This window comes from Heterodontus francisci, chromosome 1, assembly GCF_036365525.1.
Source record: "Heterodontus francisci isolate sHetFra1 chromosome 1, sHetFra1.hap1, whole genome shotgun sequence".
In the NCBI taxonomy this organism is placed as follows: Eukaryota; Metazoa; Chordata; class Chondrichthyes; order Heterodontiformes; family Heterodontidae; genus Heterodontus; species Heterodontus francisci.
The window spans coordinates 120,397,594-120,425,095 of record NC_090371.1 but is presented as its reverse complement, the minus strand read 5'-3'; the positions used below and the strand labels follow the sequence as shown (position 1 = coordinate 120,425,095).

The following is a 27,502-nucleotide window of genomic DNA, read 5'->3' as shown; positions in this document are numbered from 1 at the left end:
ACCTTTCCCCCTTTATGCCAAAAGGTTACTTTTTTTTATGAACCTCCCCATCCCAACTTAGTTTATCTCATTTTAAATTCTGACCGTTCTATAACTAAAAGTGCGGCGGTTGGAAGCGTGAATCCCGGGAGTAGTGGAGAAGAAGAAGGTGAAGTACAGAACCTGAGTACTGGGCCTGGCAGTGGACCCTGGGGAGGTGGGGGCCGGGTACGACGAGGAGAGGGGGGGGGAGGGGGCGTTTTTGTGCGGGGGAGGGGGCGTTTTTGTGCGGGGGAGGAGAGGGGGGGGCGTTTTTGTGCGGGGGAGGAGAGGGGTGGGCGTTTTTGTGCGGGGGAGGAGAGGGGGGGGCGTTTTTGTGCGGGGGAGGAGAGGGGGGGGCGTTTTTGTGCGGGGGAGGAGAGGGGGGGGCGTTTTTGTGCGGGGGAGGAGAGGGGGGGGCGTTTTTGTGCGGGGGAGGAGAGGGGGGGGGGCGTTTTTGTGCGGGGGAGGAGAGGGGGGGGCGTTTTTGTGCGGGGGAGGAGAGGGGGGGGCGTTTTTGTGCGGGGGAGGAGAGGGGGGGGCGTTTTTGTGCGGGGGAGGAGAGGGGGGGGCGTTTTTGTGCGGGGGAGGAGAGGGGGGGGCGTTTTTGTGCGGGGGAGGAGAGGGGGGGGCGTTTTTGTGCGGGGGAGGAGAGGGGGGGGCGTTTTTGTGCGGGGGAGGAGAGGGGGGGGCGTTTTTGTGCGGGGGAGGAGAGGGGGGGGCGTTTTTGTGCGGGGGAGGAGAGGGGGGGGCGTTTTTGTGCGGGGGAGGAGAGGGGGGGGCGTTTTTGTGCGGGGGAGGAGAGGGGGGGGGCGTTTTTGTGCGGGGGAGGAGGGGGGGGCGTTTTTGTGCGGGGGAGGAGAGGGGGGGCGTTTTTGTGCGGGGGAGGAGGGGGGGGCGTTTTTGTGCGGGGGAGGAGGGGGGGGCGTTTTTGTGCGGGGGAGGAGGGGGGGCGTTTTTGTGCGGGGGAGGAGAGGGGGGGGCGTTTTTGTGCGGGGGAGGAGGGGGGGGCGTTTTTGTGCGGGGGAGGAGGGGGGGGCGTTTTTGTGCGGGGGAGGAGAGGGGGGGGCGTTTTTGTGCGGGGGAGGAGAGGGGGGGGTGTTTTTGTGCGGGGGAGGAAGGGGAAGAGAGGGGGCGTTTTTGTGCGCGGGAGGAGAGGGGGGCGTTGGGGGCGTGTTTCTGTGCGGGGGAGGAGAGGGGGGGTGTTGGGTTGGGTGGGAAGGGGGTTGGGATGGGTGGGAGAGGGGGGGTGTTGGGTTGGGTGGGAGGGGAAGGGGGTTGGGATGGGTGGGAGAGGAGGGCTGGGTGTGTGGGGAGGGGAGGGCTGGGTGTGTGGGGCCAGGTTGGGTTGGGAGGATTGGGTGGGAGGGAGAGGGTTAGGTGGGTGGTGGGGGGTTGGGTTGGGAGGGTCGGGTGGGTGGTTGGGAGGCGGGGGGGAGTTTGGTGGGTGGGATGTCTGTGTGGGTGGGAGGGGAGGGGGGTTTGGGTTTGGAGGGGGTTGGGTTGGGTTGGGAGGGGAGGGGAGGGGAGGGCCAGGAGGGTGCGGAAGGGTTGGGTGGGTGGGAAGTGGGGTGTGGGGTGGGTTGGAGGGGAGGGGATGGTGCTGGCAGGTACCTTGGCTGTGGGGGGGGGAGCAGGAAGAGAGAAGTGGAACGGAGGGAGGTGGTGCTGCCAGGTATCCTGGGGGAGGGTTTGCTGCTCAACCAGGAGGAATGCTGGTGCAGGGCACCCTGGGGAGGTGTGGGGGGAAAGTAAGCGTTTCGGGCTGGCTATCCTGGGGAGGGGAGGTGGGGCTGGGTACTCGTGGTGGGGGAGGGTGGGGGGGAGAGGAGGTAGGTAACATAGGAGGTGAGGTGGGCAGAGCGGTGCTAGGTATCTGGGAGGGCTGGATAAGGGCCCCTGGGAACCGCATAGTGCGTCCCCTGTTTGATGCCTGTGAATTGCAGTTCTGTGACTCTGCCTGCGTTTTACTGTCCCTGAAGCCCATACATCTGCTGCTTTAATAAAACTGCTAACCTGTTCATTGTGAATAACGTTAGGTGTCACTGTTATTTCAGTACAAACCCAGTGCCAGGGCTGGAATTGGTTTTTAAAATGTATAAAGATAGTGAGTGAAGTGAAAGATGTTTTATATGGAAAGCTTGTGGCTGCATAGATTGTAAGGTGCATAGTTTTAATTTCAGTGTCTTTTTTTTAAATCTAAGACTTTTTCAAAAATGTTTCAGGTTTGCAAAAGTTTCTGCAAGATGGAGAAGGTCGGAGGTGAGTGAAATTAAAAGTTCTCTCTTTGGATTAATCGGTAGTAACTCATGTCATTCAACTGTCACCGTTTGGAAGAGTTTCCCAGATTATTTTCACTGTTAAAAATCCATAAGGAGTGTAACTACTTGCTGAACAGTTGTGTGGTGCGAGACTGCTCACTATTACATAACTGCTGATGGTATAAAATAAAATGACCAACACTCACCCTCAACTGCTGCTGTAGAATATGGCGCCGCCTGCGCATCCAGTCTCTGCTTCCCAGATGAATTCCTTGTAGTTAATTCCAATAATGTGGTATTTAGCCTGATTTTAAAAACATGATTTTTTTTTGTATCAATTCACTCTTAAGCATTCAATTTTCATCCAGTGAATGTTTTTAATACCTTTTTATTATCAAACATTTCTTCAGAACTGAAAATTGGCAAAAAACTGAATGAAGGAAAGACCAAGGAAGTGTATGAACTGCTGGATTGTCCAGGACAAGTATTGATTCAGTCCAAGGACCAGATTACAGCTGGAAATGCGGTTAGGAAAGATCAGATGGTGGGCAAGGCTGCGATATCTACCAAAACCACTGTTTCTGTCTTCAAATTGCTGCAGGATGCCGGTAAGACTTTGCCATGGAAGCTTTTTTGGAGGGGTGGAACTTCTTGGGCATTCATATGATTATTTTTTTTTTTAAAGGCATAAAAACTGCATTTGAGAAGCAGCATGGCGAAACCACATTTGTGGCGGCAAATTGTCAAATGATTCCTATTGAGTGGGTCTGTAGAAGAATTGCCACTGGCTCTTTTCTGAAGAGAAATCCTGGGGTAAAAGAAGGATACAAGTTCTGCCCTCCAAAGATGGAGATGTTCTTTAAGGTAGCTGTAACATTTAGTCTATCAATTTGATGTGATTGAGGTATTTTTATAGACTTTGTTTCTTCATGCAACTCAAAAAATTATAAAACTTTCTCTGCGTGGTATAGCATAGGATCTGATCCCATCACTTAAGCGACTCTTTAGGAACATATACATTGTTGGGGGGGGGAAACAACCTTTTTGATTTTGAATTGTAAAACCTTTTTTTTGATTTGTTGCTTTGTAATGAATGTTGAAGTTTATAATTCTACGTAGGAGTGATGTAAACAGAATTATTTTATGATTAAATGGTGTACTTTGGTATTCTTTGCACAGCTGGGCAACCAGAACATGGTCACAATGGAGTTAAAAGGCTGGCACAGACATAGCAGGCCAAATGGCTGCCTTGTGTGTTATAAGGTTCTAATGTGGTTGTGAGAAAGGTATGGGTGAAGCTAGTACAAAAAAAAACTTTTTTTTTCTCTCCCAATGACCACCTCCCCGCAATAAACTTGTATTTCTTTCAACCCACTACAGATTTACCTAGCTCCTGTGAGGAATATACCTCTAATCAAATAACACTTTCTCAGCAGATCACCTCTGATCTAGAGGCAACTGGCTGGCTGGGTGCTGATGATAACGATGAACTGGCTGTACTTGAATCCAGTTTTTCATTGTTTATTGACCAGTATCAAAGTTCTGTGATAGTTTGCCCCCTAATTCTCAATAAAGTGGATTTCTAGTTTGCTTTGGAGTTGATAGAGTAAATCCCAATTTCATAGTTTTCGTGATCTAATGAAGATAGTGAACAAAAGATGGGTTTTCAGCTACAATTGGGAAGTTGTATTATTTGATGAGACTGGAGTAAAAGTTGTAAATTGGGCATATAGCCTTGTGAAAAGTAACAACTACTGCTTTTTTCCTGCAAATGGTTGTAAAATAAATTTTAAGCTTATCAATGTTGTACATGACCAACTTAAGTCATTTGAAAGAAAGAAATATAGAGCCTTTCACAGCTTCGGGATGTCCCAAAGCACTTTACAGCCAATGAAATACTTTTGAAGTGTAGTCATTATTGTACTGTAGGAAATGCAGCAGCCAATTGCACACAACAGGTCCCACAGACAGCAATGAGATAATTACCAGGATGTTGGTTGAGGAGCAAATATTGCCCAGGGTTCTGGGGAGAACTCCCCTGCTTTTAAATACTGCCATGGAATCTTTTGCAGCCAACTGAGGGCAGACAGGGCCTCAGTTTAACATCTCATGAAAGATGGCACCTCTGCAGAACTGAGGGAATCATAGAGTGATTGCAGCACAGAAGGAGGCCATTCAGCCCATTAAGTCTATGCCAGCTCTCCATAGAGCAATATAGTCAATCCCATTCCTCCACACTATCCCTGTCGCCCTGCAAGTTGATTTCCATCAATTGCCAATCCAATTTCCTTCTTTAATCATCATTGATCCTCTATACTTTTACTACCCTTGTAGGCAGTGCATTCCAGGTCATTACCCCCTCGTTGTGTTTATAAAAAAACTTCCCCACATTCCTCCTTTCTTTTTCCTTTCCCTGCTCCCCCCCCCCGGGTTGTCTTTCCTGCCCAAAACCCTAAATCTGTGACCTCCCTCACCCCGCCAGTCCCTGTACCATCAACTAATGGGAAAACTTTTCTACGTCTACCTTATCTAAACCTATCATAATCTTGAACACCTATCAAATCTCCTTCGCTCCAAGGAGAACTACCCCAACTTCTCCAACCTAACCTTGTAGCTAAAATCCTTCATGCCTGGAACCGTTCTGATATATCTCCCCACCCCCATCACAAGGACCCTCCCATCCTTCCTAAAATGTAATCAGAACTGGATGCAATACTCTAGTTATGGCCCAACAGAGCTTTATAAAGATTCATTATAACTTCCCTGCTTTGGTACCTCAATACCTTCCATTTATGAAGCTCAAGATCCTATTTTTGCTAACTACTCTCTCAATATGTCCTGCCATCTGGAAAGATCTGTGCACAAGACCCTCCCCTGCCCCCGGTCCCTCTTTCCCTGTACCCTCATTAGAACTGTGCTATTAAGTATATATTGCCTCTTCCTATTCTTTTTGCCAAAATGTATCACCTCCCACTTTATTTATTTATTTTTTTTATTTAGAGATACAGCACTGAAACAGGCCCTTCGGCCCACCGAGTCTGTGCCGACCAACAACCACCCATTTATACTAACCCTACTGTAATCCCATATTCCCTATCACCTCCCTACACTAGGGGCAATTTACAACGGCCAATTTACCCATCACCTGCAAGTCTTTTGGATGTGGGAGGAAACCGGAGCACCCGGCGAAAACCCACGCAGACACAGGGAGAACTTGCAAACTCCACACAGGCAGTACCCAGAATCGAACCCGGGTCCTTGGAGCTGTGAGGCTGCGATGCTAACCACTTCTATTGCACTATCAGCTTAGATTTTATGCTTGAAGGCTGTGGGCTAAAACTTGAACCCGTGAGCTGAGTTGGGTGAGAGTGCTACCAACTGATTCACAGGTGACACTAAGTTTCTGAGCAACTGAGTAAGAATGATTTTGTTAAATTCTTTGTATTTATTTGCAGAATATTATCTATCAAATGACTAAATCACAAGAATTTGTCTTTTAGGATGATGCTAACAATGACCCACAGTGGTCTGAAGAACAAGTGATTCAGGCTCAGTTTAACTGTGGGGGACTGCAGATTGAACAGTGTGAAGTAGACATCATGAATCATACCACTTTGGCTGTGTTTGAGATATTAGAGAAGGCCTGGGCAACTCAAGACTGTACACTTGTGGATATGAAAGTAAGTAGTTACCTTGCTGCCTTGCAATTAAATCATATTATTGGTTTCCTGTGAACTAATATAGTGTTGATTTTTGCCAGGTGGAGTTTGGAGTTTGTGCCTGTACCAAGGAGATTTTACTTGCTGATGTCATCGACAATGACTCATGGAGACTGTGGCCTTTGGGGGATCGAAACCTGCAAAAAGACAAACAGGTTTGTGTTTAAGCACCTGATTTCACTTCAAGGTCAAGTTTTAATTCTAGGTGGGAGGGCAACCCCAAGAAAGAGTTAAGTGTGAGGCCTGGATCTCAGTACTGTATGGCAGAGCTTTCTTATCTCCAAAACCAGGGGGATTGTTAATTTGGTTAGGAGTTCAGGACATACTGCTCCCAAGGAACGAAACCCAGTATAATAAAAGCAAAATACTGCAGATGCTGGAAATCTGAAATAAAAACAAGAAACGCTGGAAATACTCAGCAGGTCTGGCAGCATCTGTGGAGAGAGAAGCAGAGTTAATGTTTCAGGTCAGTGACCCTTCTTCAGAACTGGCAGATTTAAAGGTTGCATTTGCTGACAATGCTACCACTAGGTAGCGCTGCTGTGGCACATGCGCAAATGCAGCGGGACGGGGAGGAGGGTGGCGGAGCGGACCGGGGGGGGTGGGGAAGAGGAGCGGGACGGGGAGGAGGGTGGCGGAGCGGACCGGGAAGGGGTGGGGGGGGGGGAAGTGGAACGGGCTGGGGAGGAGGAGGTGGGGGGAGTGGAGCGGGCCGGGGAGGAGTGGGGGTGGGGGGGGGAGCGGAGCGGGCCGGGGAGGAGTGGGGGTGGGGGGGGGAGTGGGGGTGGGGGGGGGAGCGGAGCGGGCCGGGGAGGAGTGGGGGTGGGGGTGGGGGGGGGAGCGGAGCGGGCCGGGGAGGAGTGGGGGGGGGAGCGGAGCGGGCCGGGAAGGAGTGGGGGTGGGGGTGGGGGGGGGAGCGGAGCGGGCAGGGGAGGAGTGGGGGTGGGGGGGGGGGGAGTGGAGCGGGCAGGGGAGGAGTGGTGGAGGGGGGGGGCGGAGCGGGCAGGGGAGGAGTGGTGGAGGGGGGGGGAGCGGAGCGGGCAGGGGAGGAGTGGTGGAGGGGGGGGGAGCGGAGAAGGCAGGGGAGGAGTGGTGGAGGGGGGGGGAGCGGAGCAGGCAGGGGAGGAGTGGTGGAGGGGGGGGGAGCGGAGCGGAGAAGGCAGGGGAGGAGTGGTGGAGGGGGGGGGAGCGGAGCGGAGCAGGCAGGGGAGGAGTGGTGGAGGGGGGGGGCGCGGAGCGGAGCAGGCAGGGGAGGAGTGGTGGAGGGGGGGGGGAGCGGAGCGGAGCAGGCAGGGGAGGAGTGGTGGAGGGGGGGGGAGCGGAGCAGGCAGGGGAGGAGTGGTGGAGGGGGGGGGAGCGGAGCAGGCAGGGGAGGAGTGGGGGGGGGAGCGGAGCGGGCAGGGGAGGAGTGGGGGTGGGGGTGAGCGGAGCGGGCAGGGGAGGAGTGGGGGTGGGGGTGAGCGGAGCGGGCAGGGGAGGAGTGGGGGTGGGGGGGAGCGGAGCGGGCAGGGGAGGAGTGGGGGTGGGGGGGAGCGGAGCGGGCAGGGGTGGGGGGGTGGGGGGGGGCAGCGGAGCGGGCAGGGGAGGAGTGGAGGGGGGCCAGCGGAGCGGAGTGGGCTGGAGGGAGCGGGGGAGGAGTGCGTTTTTCTGCGCATGCGCCATAAACCTCCAACAGCAAAAGACGTACCGGCCGGTCCCCGCACCCAGCGACACCAAGGTCCTCAGCTGCTTGCTCCCTGCGGATCTGTACGGCCACTCGCATCCGGCCCCCTCCATCCAGCTGTTCCCTCCAGCTGCAGATCCCCCATCCAGCCGCTTTCTCCCCTATGTCTCAAATGTACTTCAGGCATTGCAACTGTCTGGTCCCTGTCTTTTGCATGCCCCTCTTCAGGCACTTCTGAATTTAACTCCCTCCCACTACACCCCCACCTCCCCCTCTTTCCCCCCCCCCCCCCCCTCAGTTGAATATCTGAAGTGCAGTTGCAAAGTCGGGAAAATATCTTCAAAAACCTCAACAATTCCGGGTTTAGTTGTTGAGAAATTTTATTAAGTGCATTAAACATTCGAGGCACTGCTTTGCATGGATACATGAGTGTTGTGTCGCCAGCATTCCTGTGAGACAGACAGGCCGAGTCTCTGCTATACAGAACTAAAGAGATTGTTCCCGGAGAGCCTTGTGGTGAATGAACGCTTGGCTCTCTATTCCACTACTGTATTGCCCAGGTGAAGAAGGCAAAGTCACAAGAGTCTGAGCTCAGTCTATTCTTGGTGAACGTTCCCCAAGCGCATCCCAATGTGCGCTCCCACTTCATCCATAAATGCAAGGTTCCTTTCCACATCGTGACAAGCTCCACAGCATGATCCAGTTGCCTTCGTTGCTTGAATGCTGACCTTAAGTCTCAAGGATTGTTTTCTCGACGGCATGTTTTACATGAAAAGAAATAAAGCAAATCAGTGTCAGAGCTTGCCTCCCTCCATCCACTGAAATTACTGTTGTGCACACCTTTTTAAGTTCTGCAGTGAAGGCACCAATTGATAACATCGCCAATGAAGCACTTATTACCCACCTCAGATGCAGGAATCGACACATCCTTGCATCCTCTCCTGCACTGCCTCCGTTGCTTGAATGCCGTCCTTAAGTCTCAAGGATTGTTTTCTCAAGGGCACGTTTTACATGAAAAGAAATAAGGAAAGAACATCAGTGTCAGAGCTTCCCCCCCCCAATGAAATTACTGTTGAGCATGCTTTATGTTCTGCAGTAAAGGCATGTACTGATAACACTTAGTACCCACCTCCGTTGTAGGAGTCAGGATGATATTGCCCCTATCTCGTGATGGTTCAATGCTGCTCTCAGGGAAAACATGAATGATGCGAGGGTGCTGGAAAAAGAAGCACATTTCTTTTGGCCTATGAACATAAAGCAGGCCATTTAGCCCAGCTGTTCCCTGCTAGTGGTTATGCTGCTCCTGCGCCTTCCCATCCACTCCCATTTAATCCTGCCTACTGCTATCAGCATCACCTTCCATTTCTTTCGCTCTTATCTACCTTTGCCTTAAAGCAACACTGAGGATGGAGAACGGTGTGTATGTAGCAAGAGCATTCACATTCGTGCTACCACTGGACATGGCATGTTTGTTTCTTTTAGTGCTCAGTCTCTTCTTGCTGAATGTTCCCCAACGCTTGACCCCTTTGGACGCCCTCTCTGCTTGACAGGCAGCAGCTGGCAATTGCGGAGTCTCACAAGGCTGTTGTTTCAAGGGTGGATGGGGAAACAGGTGGCTGTGTGTCCATGTGCACTGCTCTGATGCTTGGAGGAACAGGTGGCCGAATATCAGTGTCCATCGGTACGGTGATTGGCTCTGCCAGTGTGACTGAACAGCAAGGAGAGGGTATCGCAGGTGGGGGAAGTGGAGCTGTGAACAGGCAGGCGTATGTATGGTCCATCAGCTCTTTAGGCCAGGGGGTGAAACGCCCAGGATCCATGGACTGTGGCACATGACGTGACTCCATCTCACCCCAGTAGAACGGACATGTGGCTGCCCGTAGTGTACACAGCACAGCCTCACCGAAGCATACTTAAAGCGGATGGGAATTTTAATTTGCCGTCTCTTGTTCTCCCCCTCAAGCGTATGGGTGCTCACTTTTTTAAATAGACTCCCCATTGCCTGTAAGCACAACAGCAAATCGCATTTAAACAGCATTGTGAACACAGTAAAACATAAGGCACATCACAGTACTGCCTGCACACAGCCCCAGACAATGGAAAGGATTTTAGTGCAGTGCAGTGGACTGGAGCACATGCAGTGCCCCAGACAATGGAAATGTTTTCAGAGCAACTTACCTTGGAGCAATCTCCTCTTTGTAATAAAAATGAAGCAAACTGAAATCTCCAAAAAGACTAAATAATTGCGATAAAATGCGACAAAATGCCCAACAAAACCTCTCCTTCCACTTTCCGAAACTCGCGCCGAAGCTTGACGCTTGCGTGAATATCTGAAGGTTGACGCGTGCGTGAATACCCGTTGGCGTTGCGTAAAGCGCATGCGCAGAGGCTGACCAGGCGCGTTGCCCAAAGAGGCACACGTCACACGATGACGTCATCAGCGCATGCGCTAATCAGTCCTGGCAAGCCAGAACGCAGCACGTGCGCAGAGAGCAGGAGCCCGTCTGCGCATGTGTGCACCGCGGCGCAGCCTGATGATGTCAGTGGGGGGCCAGTGTTGTCAGGAATCACTTTGTATAAGAAATGTAAAAGATTTTAAGCAAGTAAAGTGGGGGTGGGGCAAGAGATAACAAAAGAGAAGGTGTTGATAGGACAAGGTCACAGAATAGCTGACTAGAAGGTCATGGAGCAAAGGCAAACAATATGTTAACGGTGTGCTGAAAGACAAAGCATTAGTACAGATAGGGTGTTAACGGACTGAAAACGGAACAGCCACAAGCACCAACATGAAAAAAAACAGTGGGTAGGCACAGTAGAAACAAACTGAACAAACTAAAATAAAATAAACGCAAAAAAAAACTAAAAGTAAAATGGGGGGACCGTCATGATCTGAAATTATCGCTCTACACCTCCATCCCCCACCAGGATGGTTTAAGGGCTCTCCGCTTCTTCCTTGAGCAGAGGCCCAACCAGTCCCCATCCACCACCACCCTCCTCCACCTGGCTGAACTTGTTCTCACATTGAACAACTTCTCCTTCAACTCCACTCACTTCCTTCAAGTAAAAGGTGTTGCTATGGGTACCCGCATGGGTCAAAGTTATGCCTGTCTTTTTGTGGGATATGTCGAGCATTATTTGTTCCGGTCCTACTCGGGGCCCCTCCCACAACTCTTTGTCCCGTACATTGATGACTGTATCGGTGCCGTTTCCTGCTCCCCCCCCCGAACTGGAAAACTTTATCAACTTTGCTTCCAATTTCCACCCTTCTCTCACCTTTACATGGTCCATCTCTGACACTTCCCTTCCCTTCCTCGACTTCTCTGTCTCCATCTCTGGGGATAGGTTGTCTACTAAATATCCATTATAAGCCCACCGACTCCCACAGCTACCTGGACTACACTTCTTCACACCTACCTCCTGTAAGAACTCCATTCCAGTTTCCCAGTTTCTCCGTCTCCGACGCATCTGCTCTGATGATGCTACCTTCCATGACGGTGCTTCTGATATGACCTCCTTTTTCCTCAACTGAGGATTCCCCCCCACTGTTGTTGACAGGGCCCTCAACCGTGTCCGGCCCATTTCCTGCACCTCTACCCTCACCTCTTCCCCTCCCTCCCAGAACCGTGATAGAGTTCCCCTTGTCCTCACTTTCCATCCCATCAGCCTCCATATCCAAAGGATCATCCTCTGCCATTTCCGCCACCTCCAGCGTGATGCCACTACCAAATGCATCTTCCCCTCCCTTCCCCTGTCAACATTCCGAAGGGATCGTTCCCTCCGCGGCACCCTGGTCCACTCCTCCATTACCCCCACCACCTCGTCCCCGCCCCATGGCACCTTCCCCTGCAATCGCAGGAAGTGTAATACCTGCCCATTTACCTCCTCTCTCCTCACTATCCCAGGCCCCAAACACTCCTTTCAGGTGAAGCAGCGATTTACTTGTATTTCTTTCAGTGTAGTATACTGTATTCGCTGCTTACAATGTGGTCTCCTCTACATTGGGGAGACCAAACGCAGACTGGGTGACCGCTTTGCGGAACACCTCCGCTCAGTCCGCAAGCAGGACCCTGAGCTTCCGGTTGCTGGCCATTTCAACACTCCCCCTGCTCTCATGCTCACATCTCTATCCTGGGCTTGCTGCAGTGTTCCAGTGAACATCAACGCAAGCTCGAAGAACAGCATCTCATTTACCGATTAGGCACACTACAGCCTGCCAGACTGAACATTGAGTTCAATAATTTCAGAGCATGACAGGGCCCCCCATTTTACTTTTATTTTTAGTTATTTTTTCTTTTTTTCGTTTTTACATTTTTTTAAAATTTCATTTCATCTTAGTTTGTTCAGTTTGCTTACCCACTTTTTTTTTCATGTTTGTGCTTGCTGCTGTTCAATCTTCAGTCTGTTAACACCCTATCTGTACTAATGCTTTGTCTTTCAGCACACCATTAGCACGTTGTTTGCCTTTGCTCCATGACCTTCTGGTCAGCTATTCTGTGACCTTGTCCTGTCAACACCACTTTTGTTATCTCTTGTCCCACCCCCGCTTTACTTGCTTAAAATCTCTTACATTCCTTATATCTGCCAGTTCTGACGAAGGGTCACTGACCTAAAACGTTAACTCTGCTTCTCTTTCCACAGATGATGCCAGACCTGCTGAGTATTTCCAGCATTTCTTGTTTTAGACCCAGTTTAATGTTAGTGCCAGGGGAGGGTTTGAAGGGAGATCTTGAGCTGGGAGGGGAGGGTTACAGTTGGGATGGCCTGAGGCAGTTTTCTGACCTAGGAAGGAAGCCTTAAAAGCGAGATAAACATACTTACCTTGGCCTCTTCTGGCCAGTTTGCTGAATCCTGTCATGATCTGGTTGTCTTCTTTTAGCCCTAATTTCCTGAGTTAAAATTACGGTACATGTCGGTGAACTCTTCGGGCAGTGGCGTTTGATGTAAAGAAAGCTGTTGTCTTCCTAGGATGCAGTACAAATCTTTATCTGCCATTTTGACAACTCTTGCCCCATTCGTGCAAGGTGGCCCGCGTTTAAAATCTTCCCCGAGTGTTTGGGAAAACTAGGATTAGAATGTATATGCTTTTCTGATGGTCACTGTTGGATTAAGCAATTGTTGCTGTCATGTTTTCCTGTGACTAGTTGGAATGTTTTTTTTTTTGAGTGAAGAAGCCAGCTTGCTTTATGGGTCAGCTTCAGGCTTGTTATCTTGCTGAACAAGATCAGAATTTTCCTTTATTCTAGATGTGTTTAAACACTAAGACTGGCATCCAGAGCTAGGAAGGGTGCGAATACTGCCTGGAGATGGAGCCCACTACTGGTGTTTCTATTATTTTTTTTTTAAATTCAATTTAAAATATTTTTCCTGCATGGAGAGTATCTGGTAACTTGCTGTCAGACAGCTTGTGTACAGGGTTTGTCCTTTTTATATGCTTACAGGTAATAGTTCTGCCCCATAATTATTTTTGAAACTCAAATGTATTTAACTCAAGTGACACAGATTTACCTGATAAAATTGGTTTTTATTCGTTCCTGGGATGTGGGCGTCGCTGGCTAGGCCAGCATTTATTGCCCATCCTTAATTAACCTTGAGAAGGTGGTGGGGAGCCCTTCTTCAACTGCTGTGTAGGTACCCCTACAGTGCTGGTAGGAAGGGAGTTCCAGGATTTTGACCCAGCAACATTGAAGGAACAGCAATATAGTTCCAAATCAGGATGGCGTGTGGCTTGGAGGGGAACTTGCAGGTGGTGGTGTTCCCATGCATCTACTGTCCTTGTCCTAGATGGTAGCGGTCGCGGGTTTGGAAGGTGCTGTCTAAGGAGCCTTGGTGCTTTGCTGCAGTGCATCTTTTAGATGGTACACACTCCTGCCGCTGTGCGTCAGTGGTGGAGGGAGTGAATGTTCGTGGATGGGGTGCCAATCAAGCAGACTGCTTTGCCTGGATGGTGTCGTGCTTCTTGAGTGTCAGAGCTGCACCCATCCAGGTAAGTGGAGAGTATTCCATCACACTTCTGACTTGTGCCTTGTAGATGGTGCACAGGCTTTGAGGAGACAGGAGGTGAGCTACTTGCTGCAGGATTCCGAGCCTCTCACCTGCTCTTGTAGCCACATAAATACTGTGGCTACATCTAGTTCAGTTTCTGGTCAATGGTAACCCTCAGGATGTTGTTAGTGGGGGATTCAGTGGTCATAATACCTTTGAATGTCAAGGGGAGATGGTTAGATTCTCTCTTGTTGAAGATGGTCATTGCCTGGCACTTGTGTGGCGCGAATGTTACTTGCCACTTATCAGCCCAAGCCTGGATATTGTCCAGATCTTGCTGCATTTCTGCACTGACTGCTTCAGTATCTGAGGAGGTTTGAATGGTGCTGAACATTATGCAAACATCAGCGAGCATCCCCACTTCTGACCTTATGATTGAAGGAAGGTCATTGATGAAGCAACTGAAGATGGTTGGGCCTAGGATACTACCCTGAGGCACTCCTGGAGCTGAGCTAATTGACCAACAACCACAACCATCTCCCTTCGCGCTAGGTTCGATTCCAACTAGCCTAGAGTTTTCCCCCTGATTCCCATTGACTCCAGTTTTGCTAGGGCTACTTGATGCCATACTCGGTCAAATGCTGTCTTGATGTCAAGGGAAGTCACTCTCACCTGACCTTGAGTTCAGCTCTTTTGTCCATGTTTGAACCAAGGCTGTAATGAGGTCAGAAGCTGAGTGGCCGTGGCAGAACCCAAACTGAGCATCAGTGAGCAAGTTATTGTTAAGCAAGTGTCACTTGATAGCATGTCGATGACACCTTCCATCACTTTTTACTGATGATTGAGAGTAGACTGATGGGGCGGTAATTGGCCGGGTTGGACTTGTCCTGCTTTCTGTGTACAGGACATATCTGGGCAATTTTCCACATTGCAGGGTAGATGCCAGTGTTGTAGCTGTACTGGAACAGCTTGGCTGGGGGCGCGGCAAGTTCTGTAGCACAGATCTTCAGCACTATTGCCGGAATATTGTCAGGACCCATAGCTTTTGCCGGGTTGGACTTGTCCTGCTTTTTATATAGAGGACATACCTGGGCAACTTTCCACGATGCCGGTGTTGTAGCTGTATTATAACAGCTTGCTAGTGGTGCGGCACGTTCTGGAGCACAGGTCTTTAGTACTATTGCTAGCATGTTGTCAGGGCCCATAGCCTTTGCAGTATCCAGTGCCTTCAGTCATTTCTTGATATCACACGGTGAATCGAATTGGCTGAAGACTGGCATTTGTGATGCTAGGGACTACAGGAGGAGGCCGAGATGGATCATCAACTCGGCACTTCTGGCTGAAGATTGTTGCAAATGCTCTGCTGGGCTCCCCCATCATTTAGGATGGGGAAATCTGTGGATCTACCTCCTCCAGTTAGTTGTTTAATTCCATTCGCGACTGGATGTGGCAGGACTGCAGAGCATAGATCTGATCGGTTGGTGAGATCGCTTAGCTCTGTCCATCGCTTGCTGCTTGCGCTGTTTGGCACGCAAGTAGTCCTGGGTTGTAACTTTATCAGATTGACACCTCATTTTGAAGCATGCCTGGTGTTGCTCCTGGCATGCCCTCCTGTACTCTTCTTTGAAACTGGGTTGGTCCCCCGGCTTGATGGTGATGGTAGAGTGGGGAATATGCCAGGCCATGCGGTTACAGGTTGTGGTTGAGTACAATTCTGCTGCTGCTGATGGCCCACAGCGCCTCATGGATGCCCAGTTTTGCATTGCTAGATCTGTTTGAAATCTATCCCATTTAACACGGTGGTAGTGCCACACAACACGATGGAGGGTATCCTCAATGTGAAGACTGGACTTCGTCTCCACAAGAACTGTGTGGTGGTCACTCCTGCCAATACTGTCATGGACAAATGCATCTGCGGCAGGCAGATTGGTGAGGACAAGGCTAAGTATATTTTTCCCTGTTGGTTCCTTCACCACCTACCGCAGACCCAGTCTAGCAGCTATGTCCTTTAGGACTCAGCCAGCTCGGTCAGTGGTGGTGCTATCGAGCCACCTTTGGTGATGAACATTGAAGTCCCCCACCCAGAGTTAATTCATAAAACCAATGTTTGAAATATATGGCTCTCACTATTTTTGCCAACACTATGTAACGCTAGTTGTTTCCTTATTGAAGCTGTATTTTGTTTTACTACTAGGCATTACCATTTTTTTTAAAAGGCTGTTAATTTCAGCAGCACAACTGATAAACAATAGAATCTGTCCTTTTTGTGGTTTATGGAACTGCTGTCTTCAGTTTTTTTTTTCCTTCAGGTTTATCGTGATCTCAAAGAAGTGACTCCTGAAGCTATGCAAATGGTCAAGAGAAACTTTGAGTGGGTGGCAGAAAGAGTACAGGTATTATTAAAAAGTCAAACTATTACGTCACTTGGTATATCTATACTGCTGTCCTTTCGTATAGGTCTGCATGCATATTGGTATCTGTCAACCTGAGGCTTCACATTTTTTACTTTGGCAAGACTGAAGCCATCATCTTTGGAACCTGCTGCAAACTTGTAACCTCCAGCAATTCCATCCTGCTCCTATCCTCGTCACTATCACAGAGTGGACCAAACTGTTCTCCACTTCGGCTTAATACTTGACACTGAGCTTCCAATCCATCTCCAGTTCATTACAAAGATTGCCTACTACCATCTCCATAACATTGCTACTCTCTGCTCTTGCCTTAGTTCATCTGCTGCTGAAACCCCCATCGTGCATTTTTCATCTCTGGTCTCTAATCATTACTCTCCTGATCAACCTGCCATCCTTCACCTTCCATAAACTTCAGCTCCTCTAAAACTTTGTCTTTCCTTTGTTCCTTGATCTACATTGGCTCCCAGTCCAGCAACATCTCAAATTTAAAATTCTCAACCTCCTGTTTAAATCCCGTTTAAGGGATCACCCCTCCTTATCCAGCCCTACAACCTTTGGAGAACTCTGTTTTTTAACTCTGAACTCTTGTGTGTTCCCTCCCAACTACCCCCTTTTCCTCACCATTGGTGGCTGTTCACTCAGCCATCTAAGACCTACACTCTGAAATTCCCTCCCAATTCCTCCTTTTAAGATTATCTTGAAACACACCTCTTTGGCTAATCTTTTAGTCACCCTTCGTAATACCTCCTCTTGTGGATGTTTTCTCTTTGCATGACTTTCAAGAAATATGAAAATACGACAAAGTCGCACCAAGCAAAGCACATGCTGAGATGGGAGAACTCACCATTTGAGCATCTCAAAACTTTTAAAGTACAAGTGTTAGTATGTCAATTAAGTTATGTAAAATTGTGATAGTTACATTTTCCTTTTGTATTCCCACCCAGAAGCTTCCCCTTGGTTCCTATTTGGAAACAGATTTTTATTTATAATGGTGCAGATCTTCAGATATTTTAAAAATAAATTTCCATGTGTAATAAAACTGGACATTTTTGACTATTAGTTATAGTTGTATCTTGCCCTATCCATGTAGTTCAGCAAAGCACACCCTTGTGTAGAATGTATAATGAATTGGTTATGTCTGGACTGTGTCATAATATATTGTCCATATTGAAACAGTAAGATAGCTTTGGTGCATGTGCCTAAAATCATCTGTTGGTAACTTTTAAACAGAAACTTGACTTTTTTTTTTAATAGGTATGGTATTCACCTTTTTGTCAATTGTATTGACTTTGTTGTTTGTTTAAATACCTGTCCAGGATTTGCTGGTGGCAAAGAGCTCCAGAAGAGTTGTAGTGATTATGGGATCAGGCAGTGATCTTGGCCATAGCCAAAAAATAAAACAAGCATGCGCAAATTATGGTATACCATGTGAACTGCGTATTTCATCTGCTCACAAAGGTACAGATGAAACACTAAAGATTAAAGCAGAATATGAAGGTAAGCAGAGAATTATACATATCTCCAGTATTGCTGAAAATAGAGAGATCGAAGCTTTTCGGCTTGCACTCATCAGGACAATCCGCAAGAATATCAATGTAAGGGAAAACAACAACTTTATACTATATGCGAGTGCTGATTGGTTGGCACTTGAACTGTGATTATGTTATCTATATGGACTTCAGTAAAGCCTTTGACAAGGTCCCTCATGGCAGACTGGTACAAAAGGTGAAGTCACACGGGATCAGAGGTGAGCTGGCAAGATGGATACAGAACTGGCTCGGTCATAGAAGACAGAGGGTAGCAGTGGAAGGGTGTTTTTCTGAATGGAGGGATGTGACTAGTGGTGTTCCGCAGGGATCAGTGCTGGGACCTTTGCTGTTTGTAGTATATATAAATGATTTGGAGGAAAATGTTGCTGGTCTGATAAGTTTGCGGACGACACAAAGGTTGGTGGAGTTGCGAATAATGATGAGGATTGTCAGAGGATACAGCAGGATATAGATCGGTTGGAGACTTGGGCGGAGAAATGGCAGATGGAGTTTAATCCGGACAAATGTGAGGTAATGCATTTTGGACGGTCTAATGCAGGTGGGAGGTATACAGTAAATGGCAGAACCCTTAGGAGTATTGACAGGCAGAGAAATCTGGGCGTACAGGTCCACAGGTCATTGAAAATGGCAACGCAGGTGGATAAGGTAGTCAAGAAGGCATACGGCATGCTTGCCTTCATCGGTCGGGGCATAGAGTATAAAAATTGGCAAGTCATGTTGCAGCTGTACAGAACTTTAGTTAGGCCACACTTAGAATATTGCATGCAGTTTTGGTCGCCACACTACCAGAAGGACGTGGAGGCTTTGGAGAGGGTACAGAGGAGGTTTACCAGGATGTTGCCTGGTCTGGAGGGCATTAGCTTTGAGTAGAGGTTGGAAAAACTCGGATTGTTTTCACTGGAACGACTGAGGTGGAGGGGCGACATGATAGAGGTTTACAAAGTTATGAGCGGCATGGAGAGAGTGGATAGTCAGAAGCTTTTTCCTAGGGTGGAAGAGTCAGTTACTAGGGGACATAGGTTTAAGGTGCGAGGGGCAAAGTTTAGAGGGGATGTGCGAGGCAAATTTTTTTACACAGAGTGCCTGGAACTTGCTGCCAGGGGAAGTGGTGGAAGCAGATACGATAGCGACGTTTAAGAGACATCTTGACAAATACATGAATAGGAAGGGAATAGAGGGATATGGGCCCTGGAAGTGCAGAAGGTGTTAGTTTAGGCAGGCATCAAGATCGGCGCAGGCTTGGAGGGCCAAATGGCCTGTTCCTGTGCTGTACTGTTCTTTGTTCTTGTTCTTTGATTGATAGAGGCGCTGCCATGGAGAATGCACCAGTTTACTTTGACTGACAGTTAACTGCTAAGCTTTGTTTGAAATTTTAAACCAGGCGGCTTGACTCTGGTCAAGGCATTGCCCTGAGGAATGAACCAGCGAATAGCTGTCACTTATTTTGTTTAGCTGAAACAGGTGCAATGTTTGTACCTGTTCTTTCTGTCTGCAAAGATCAGTACCCTGTGTATTAATATATGTAGCTTCCAATAAACGCAAATGTGCCACACTGCAAGTCCTGCTGACAATCTTTAATTGGTTGTCAGTGTAACAGTGTAATTCTTAGCACACTGAAGATTATTTAGCAAATGATGTCCAGTCGTGGAATCACATCTAATGTTGGACACTCTGTTTTGAGTTTTGCAAGCACGGGTTTGTTGGGTACAGCCTGTACCTTGCCCATTGCAAACAGCGGAAGGGACGTGTTATTTGATATTATCCGCCAATCTTTGGGACGTACGGCCTATATACCTAGCATCGCACTAGCATTGAAATTCGTCTATCGCATTACTCTTTTGTGTGATAGTCAGGATGTCTTTTTGGCTTGACGACAGCATCCTATTAGTGATGAACACCATACATGTTGCTACTGCATTGTAGCAGCGTGAAACAGCTAGCCTCACCTGTTGCTAAAACTTTTGGGATACATTACTCTTCCAGGGTAATTTGAGGTAGACTGGGCACTTTTCAGGGCTGAAAATGACGGCCTTAGGCCCGTTGATAAAACAGAATACCAGCGAAACAAGTTTGAAAGTGTGCACTGGGCCCCAACAAGAACTGCAAGGTTTAACTGCAATCAGAGACTCTATATCCAACTCAAAACGAATAACTGAACTCCATATTACTTCAAACAGCTTCGCCTTACTTTTTCCTTTTCTGTCTCTCTTTGCACGTGTGTTTATTGCATGCTAGCGTGGTCACGTCCCATACTTCGTCGTTTTAACCGAATTAGAGTTTTAAGGTTAATAAACTTGCACCTTTCGTGGTTAAAGCTGAGAAAGCCTGTCTGATTTCTTTGCTATTACAACAAGGAGTCACTGAGGGGAAGCTTAAAACACGGTGTTTTAAAAATTAAACCCTGTTACTGTCAAACCGGGCAAAAGCTAAGAGGGAAACCCAAGACCCTTTCTCATCTGGTCGTAACATACAGTATAAAGTTGTTGTTTTCCCTTGCATTGATATTCTTGCGGATTGTTCTGATGAGTGCAAGACGATAAGCTTCAACAACATGTCTCTATTTGCAGCAATACTCAAAAGTTTTGTACTACCAAATGACTAATTATACATATACAGGCTTAATCTTTAGTGGGGAGATAAAAGAGTTCTAATTATCATGAATAATTATGTTGCTTGTAATAGTGCGGTCTCTAACAAAGTACAAAAATGACTGTCAAAACTACATTAACAATTACAAGGCCTAATGTGTTGATTCCTGTATCTTTAGGAAATGTGAATGAAACAACATTGGATGCTGTAGGAAGAAGGGGAATATTTTAAATTGCTTTCGGGATGCATGAATCCTCAGGAAAATAAACAATCTTCAGGCTAACCACCTGAACCATCACTTTGAATTAGTTGACAGACCACACAAAGGCATTTTTCTGTGAAGCTTCTTGGCTAGGCCTATTTTTTTTGAGTAAATTTGAAATTGCTCTCTGTTATGGTACTCAGATTTTGAAAAATCACAAGTTTGTTTTTCTTTTTTAGTTTCTCTTCAGTGTCCCTTAGGACAAGAAATCTGCAACCTTGACCTTAATACCATGATCTAAAAAAAGCTGTAGACTCACCAACTCTCTGCTTCTGTGCAGTGTTTTTCCCCTTCCCGTGTTTTAACTATTGTATGAAACCAGCTAAAGAAGATGGTTCTGTGTACAGTTTCATGCATTGCAGTGATGGTCACCTTGTTGAACTTCTGATACAGGGCGTTATCTCTGCTTTCCTTTAATTCATTTGTTTGCATATTTTTTCCTCATTGTTTTTGGTCTGTTCTTTCAATTGAATATCTCTCAGCCTTTTATACATGTTCCTTTAGTGATATAATCAAGTCTGTCTCCTGGTTGGCTTCTTTTAGTTCTATTTTCCCTTTTGCGTTTATTCCACCTCTTTGTTCTACCTTCACCATCCAGTCTCTCACTCTTACTCTACACCCTTCTCCCCCACAGGAGGAAGAGAAGGGGTTACCTGGTAAAGTGGGGGGATAGGGATGCAAGGGTTTGGAATCCTGGGTGAGCACACATGCTGTATGTCTCCATCAAATTTTGCTTCAGGTATTTATCCAACTTTTGAATATTCAAATCAGCCCTCATTGCCTCCCTTGTCAGTCCATTCCTTGTATTCACCATTTCAACTGTCATTTCATCCTCTTCTAACTTTTTTAAGATGTGGGCCTGGAATTTCCTTGCAATTCACCCAAAATATGCCAAACCAGTGCAAAAGATGGTGAATTTTGAGTGTAAATTATGTCCAACACAAACTGGGATTTTGTGATCTTTGGCATTTGGTTGAAAAAAAATTTGCACTGGAGGCTGGCCATGCCCCCAGATCGAATTTAGGTGCCAGCCATGCCTCAATGAGTCAGAAGGCTTCAAGTTCCACTACAAGCAGTTGAGTACAAAAATCTAGGCTGACACTCCAGTGCAGTACTGAGGAAGCGTTGCACTGTTAGAGGTGCATTCTTTTTGGATGAGATGTTAAACTGGGGCTCCATCTGCCCCCTCAGATGGATATAAATGTTCCCATGACACTATTTTGAAGGAGAACAGGGTAGCTATCCCCAGTGCCCTGGCCAATATTTGTGTCTCAATCAACATCACAAAAAACAGATTATCTGGTCGTTATCACATTATGTCTCAGAGCAAAGTAATTTTCAAGTTTAAAATTGGGTTACTCAGTAGTGGACTAGACACTCCTAATTAAAAATGCCTTTTTTGTGATAATTCCACTTCCAGCTGCATTAAAATTACACCATGTTACCACTTTTAAATATATCAAGGAAAATCTTTTAATGCTGAGAAATTGTTCTAAAACGCTGCCTGTTCTGGTTCATGGACAATTCTCAGCTTGCTGATGTGCAAATTAATTTGACTGACAACTTAAGTAAAACAATTCATTTCAGAAAACTTGCACAGGTTGTGCCTGCAGCCTAAAATCTACTTTGTGCATTCTAGCAAAATCTGACTTTGACTTCTATCTTATCATGGCTTTAGAATTGAATCTTGAATATTTTGTTAACTTCAGCCTTCTGCAGCCCTCAACTTGGGTGTGTAATTCCAGTTATCAGTTTAGTTGCCCTTCATTGCATATTTCCAGTGTCTCAATACAGTGACTGCTGATTTTGGACTATTTTTTGGTCTTAACTTTTATATGTAGTGCTTACCTTTTTTTTAGTTGCAGTTTGTTCATAAAGCAAATCAAGTATAAGTATGTATAATATGCATATAGTAAAGCATAGTTCCTGAAATATGGACAGAATGAATGTTGGATTTCTCAATCAGAGCTGAAATACTTAAAGAAAAGGCAACTTGTCTAGTTCTTTTTTTAAAAAATCACATGCAGTAAACAAGTTTTCTTCTGTTAAGACCTTGCCATCCTCGTGATTAGTTTAGTGCCCATAATTGATTAAATTAAAGTAGTATAAAGAGGAATATTATTTCCAAAATGCAACTTCCACTGAAGGCATTTTCTACTAGCAGTGATCAGCAAAGTTCATTAAGTTGATTTTTTTTTTTTAAAGCCTTGTCTGGCTTAATTTTATGATAGTAACGAGGAAACTTCTCCCCTTAAGAGCTTACTAGTTGATTTATTACTTGCATCCCTGCAAGAAGCACTTGGCCACCATTAGTACCCCACTTCCTGTCCAAGTAGCATTGCTGAGATGCAGAATAGCGAGCTGGTGCTCAAACTGCATTCCTCTACACAATGGTGCTGTTGTGACCATCTGTGCTATCTAACTTCCTTGGCTTCACAATCTATACTGTGTTTAATGCCCTTTTCTGGACTAGCATCTGTTAAGTGAAGTGTTCAAACAGGGCATACCTTTAAACACCTCATTCCATCCTTGTACTAATACAGCCATTCAACACAGTTGCTGCCCACCTGCTAGTAGTTGTCAGTTTCTATCTTCAAGACTTGATTTTGAAATCGTTTCGTGCCACAATACCAATTCATGTTGCCCTGGGAATGTGGTGGCCAGCTCTGTGTGCACATGAAATTATCTCCTATTTGTGTATTTGGATAATGCTGCATTTGAAACTGGAATCCCAAGTGGATCTTTAATGGTTGTGGATCCTTTTTGCTTGGATCACAATTAAGACTCTATGTTGCTCTTTGAACTTTAGGCGATGGTGTCCGTACTGTATTTATCGCAGTCGCTGGAAGAAGTAATGGTTTAGGACCAGTGCTGTCTGGAAACTCGACTTGTCCTGTCATAAACTGTCCTCCTATCTCTGCTGATTGGGGTGCTGAAGATGTTTGGTCATCACTGCGAATGCCTAGTGGTAAGTGTTAGAATTCCCCAACACAGCTACTGCCAATGAAGTAATGCACTAGTCTGATCTCTATCTGTGATTTTACTTTAGTATACTGAGAAAGTAATCTATTTGACCTTGTATTTCTGAACCGAAATGTCAGACTTGTCTATGATAGTCTTGGCAAGAGTGACTACCATGCAAACCTTGAAGACAAAGTTTTGTCTTCAAACTGACTGCATGCTCCATCATGTAGTGTGGCATTGCCACCATGCTAAATAGGATAGACTAAAGGCAGTTCTAGCAGTCCAACACTGGATATTTTGAGGTGTTGCAGGCTGTTCACAGCAGAATTGTATACCACTAATTTCCCTCGAATTTCCGTTTGCTGTACGCGTTCCCTGTGTGGCACATTTCCGATTGCCGCATGAATGCGCAGCTGTGTATACCACCACAATCTAGTCTCGTGGCCGGGCATGTCTGTCACTCCTTGGTCACCTATCGAGTCAGGGAGGACCAAGCCTGGTTCAAATGAGAAGTGAAGATGAATGTGCCAAGCACAGTACCAGGCGTATCTTAAATTGAGGCACCCACCTTGTGAAGCTTCAGCTCAAGGCTACCTGCTTGCTAAACATCTAAAGCAGCTGTTAGTAAAACAAGCTAAGTGGTCCCGCAACCAGTGGGTCAGAGCAAAGTCCTACTACATCCAGTTGAATTGTGACATAACTAATCAGGGAGCAGCAGATGGCTGCTTAAACATCCCCATCCTTGACTATGGTTGAGCTGAACATTTACGTGGGAGGCTACAATAACAACTTGCATTTTATAGTGCCTTGGACGTAAGAAAATATGGCAAAGTGTTCTGCTGAGGTATAATCAAACAATTAATACAAAGCTCAAAGAATGAGATTTTAGGAGGGGTGACTAAAATCTTAGTGTTGGGATTTAAGAAAGGCCTTAAGGGAGGAGAGGGATCTGCAAAGTGATTTAAGGAGTGAATTAAAGTGTGGAGCCTGGACACCTGAAGGCATAACTGACAAAAGGGGGAAAAAGTCAGGGTTGGAGGAGATTAGAATTTGGGAGGGACAGGATTTAAGTACAAGGATGAGAATTTTAAATTTCATTGCTTGATTGAGAGCTAGTGCAGGTTGATGATGACCGGCTGTTGCATGAATGCAACTTGATACAGGCAACTGAGTTTTAGATGGGCTTAAGTTCATGGTGGGTGGTTAGCTGGCAAGGAGAGCTTTGTAATAGTGTAGTCTAGCGATAACGAATGGATAAAGGTTTTAGCAGTAGATGGGCTGGGAGTAGGGATGGAGGTAGGTACTGTTGCAGAGGTGGAGGTTGGTGGGCTTTGTGATAGACGATATGAGGTTTGAGTGCAAGCATAATCAGTCAAAAATGGAACTGAGACTCCCCACATTCATAAAGGCTCATCTTGAGTGACCCAATGTGCCATTAATAAGTGGCTGGGTGTGAAAGCTTTGTCACTTGTCCAACACCCTTGTTATAATGCTGAAGACTTGTGTGTTTCACACTAGCTGCTCCCTGCCAAATTATTCCCATACAGATATGATTTCTTGCCTCTACCTGGCAAAATGGAAAATTCCCCAGATATATTATAACTGCAAAGTGGGATAAATTAAACCTGTAAATTACTGATGATTGGAGGGCTTGACAGGACTGTAAAATGGTCAAAGAAATCAGCAATAGAATCATAGAAAGTTTAAGGCCCAGAAAGACCCTACTTGGCCCATCGTGTCTGTGCCAGCCGAGAAACAAACCACCCATTCTAATCCCACCTTCCAGCATTTGGTCCGTAGCCCTGCAGATTACAGCACTTGAGGTGCATATCCAGACTCCTTTTGAATGAGTTGAGCGTTTCTGCCTCAACTACCCTTTCAGGCAGTGAGCTCCAGAACCCCACCACCCTCTAGGTGAAAACATTTTTCCTCCACTCCCCTCTAATCTTTTTACCAATCACTTTAAATCTATGCCTTCTAGTCACTGACCTCTCTGCTAAGGTAAATAGGCCCTTCACCTCCACTGTGTCCAGGCCCCTCAAAATTTTGTACATTTCAATCAGATCTCCCCTCCGCCTTCTCTGTTCCAAGGAGAACAACCCCAGCCTACCCAGTCTTTCCTCATAGCTGCATTTTTCCAGTCCTGGCAACATCCTAGTAAATCTCCTCTGCACCCTCTCTAGTGCAATTTCATCCTTTCTGTAATGAGGTGACCAGAACTGCACAGTACACCAGTTGTGGCCTAACCGATGAGTTATACAGCTCCAGCATAACCTCCCTACTCTTTTATATTCTATACCTCGGCTAATAAAGGAAAGGATTCCATATGCCGCCTTATCGACCTGTCCTGCTACCTTCAGGGATCTGTGGACATTCACTCCAAGGTCCCTCACTTCCTCTACACTTCTCAGTATTTTCCCATTAATCGTGAATTCCTTTGCCTTGTTTGACCTCCCCAATTGCATCACCTCACACTTCTCCGGGTTGAATTCCATTTGCCACTTTTTCTGCCCATCTGGCCAGACCATCAATATTTTCCTGCAGCTGACACCTATCCTCCTCTCTGTCTACCATATGGCCAATCTTTGTGTTGTCTGCAAAGTTCTTGATCATGCCCCCTACCTTTATGTCCAAATCGTTAATAAATACCACAGAAAGCAGGGGACCCAGTACTGAGCCCTGCGGAATGTCACTGGAAACCCCTCTAGTCGCAGAAACACCTGTCAACAATTACCCTTTGTTTCCTGCCACTGAACCAATTTTGTATCCACCTTGCTGCATTTCCCTGGATCCCATAATAGCATAATCAGGTGATACCTGCCCACCAACGCTCTATTTGGATTCTCCCAGAATTCTTGGCTCTGGACCTTAATGGACTTGGCATGGGCATGAGCTGAATGCCAGAGAAGTGACAGCTGCCTTTAATATCAAGGTAATATTTGACTATGATACCAAGGAGTCCTTTACAAAAAAAAAAGGTGGTGGTTGTGATGAATTGGGGTGGGATGGTGGAAACCTGCTAGTAGCTAGAGTCATGCCTAATGCAAAGGAAGCTGGTTTTGGTTGTTGGAGGCCAATGATCGCAACCTGATACATTGTTGCAGGAGCCCTTTCCAGCAGTGGAACTGTTCTTTTGCTAGTGTTCAGCTCTTCACCATTCCAATAATTGAGCCTACAGCAACCCTGGACAACATCCAGGCTTGGCTGACAAATGGCAGGTAACATCACACCATACAAGGGCCAAACTATGATCAACACAAAAGGCAACCACCTGTACCTGACCTTTAACTAGACCAGTCTATGCACTGACCAGAAGGCTTATTGGCAGGAGTGTGGTAGAATATTGACCACTCTCCTAGAGACAGGTGGAGCTGCAACAACACTCAAAATTTTGACATATCCAAGCCAGAACAGGTGTGTTATGTGAAAAGTGTTCACTAAACTTATTAGCTATCAGTTATCTGGTGATATTTCCCCACCCCCACCCCAAGTTGAATTGAGGTTCATTCTATTTTCATCATAGCCACAACATGAATCAAACATCTGTAAATCAGAGTATTTGTGTGCTTTTATTCAGCATTATTAATCCAATTATTTCAAGTAGATTGTTGCTGTATTGTCATGCTGCTCAATTATTTTGTGCCCTTCAGAATTGTGCAGAAGCTATCATTTGTTCCTGGTGTTCAAGCAGGTTGGGCTACTTGGCTTTTTCTTTCTTTTACGTGGAAAACATCCTGTGCCCCTTGTGGAAAAGGAGGAAAGTTCAAATGTTTTTTCTGATAGATACTATGTTGGTTCCTTTTTCTAGGTCTTGGCTGCTCTACTGTTCTGTTTCCTGAAGCAGCTGCCCTTTTTGCTGCTCAGATCTTTGGTCAGTCTGATCACTTAGTGTGGGCAAAGCTGCGGGCAAACATGTTGAGCACTTGGATCTCCTTGAAACAAGCTGACAAGCAGTTGAGAAACCTGTGATCAAAAAATTGTACTACCTGAGAAGATTCCGCTCTACTCTATGTACCATTTTTGGAAGAATGAAGATGGTAATTTTTGAATTAAAAATGTTTGTGTTCATTTGTCTAACTTCAA

The 27,502-nt window shown here is 46.6% G+C and overlaps 1 protein-coding gene across 1 annotated transcript; it reads left to right on the top strand.

The window, feature by feature from the left end:
* Positions 1-76: 76 nt before the first annotated feature.
* paics (phosphoribosylaminoimidazole carboxylase, phosphoribosylaminoimidazole succinocarboxamide synthetase) lies at positions 77-27,502 on the top strand. The gene is made up of 10 exons (XM_068034917.1): positions 77-148; positions 2,244-2,280; positions 2,690-2,887; positions 2,965-3,143; positions 5,780-5,959; positions 6,040-6,153; positions 15,953-16,036; positions 17,371-17,551; positions 23,265-23,423; positions 27,228-27,502. The coding sequence occupies exons 2-10, from the start codon at positions 2,265-2,267 to the stop codon at positions 27,386-27,388; spliced, it is 1,272 nt and encodes a 423-aa protein (XP_067891018.1). The 5' UTR covers positions 77-148; positions 2,244-2,264; the 3' UTR covers positions 27,389-27,502.

Bases quoted from the DNA above. Each gene is read 5' to 3' on its own strand.
- paics (XM_068034917.1), top strand. The intron at 5,960-6,039 runs GTAAGTAGTTAC...GATTTTTGCCAG, and splicing joins GTACACTTGTGGATATGAAA to GTGGAGTTTGGAGTTTGTGC. The intron at 17,552-23,264 runs GTAAGCAGAGAA...TTTGAACTTTAG, and splicing joins GATTAAAGCAGAATATGAAG to GCGATGGTGTCCGTACTGTA.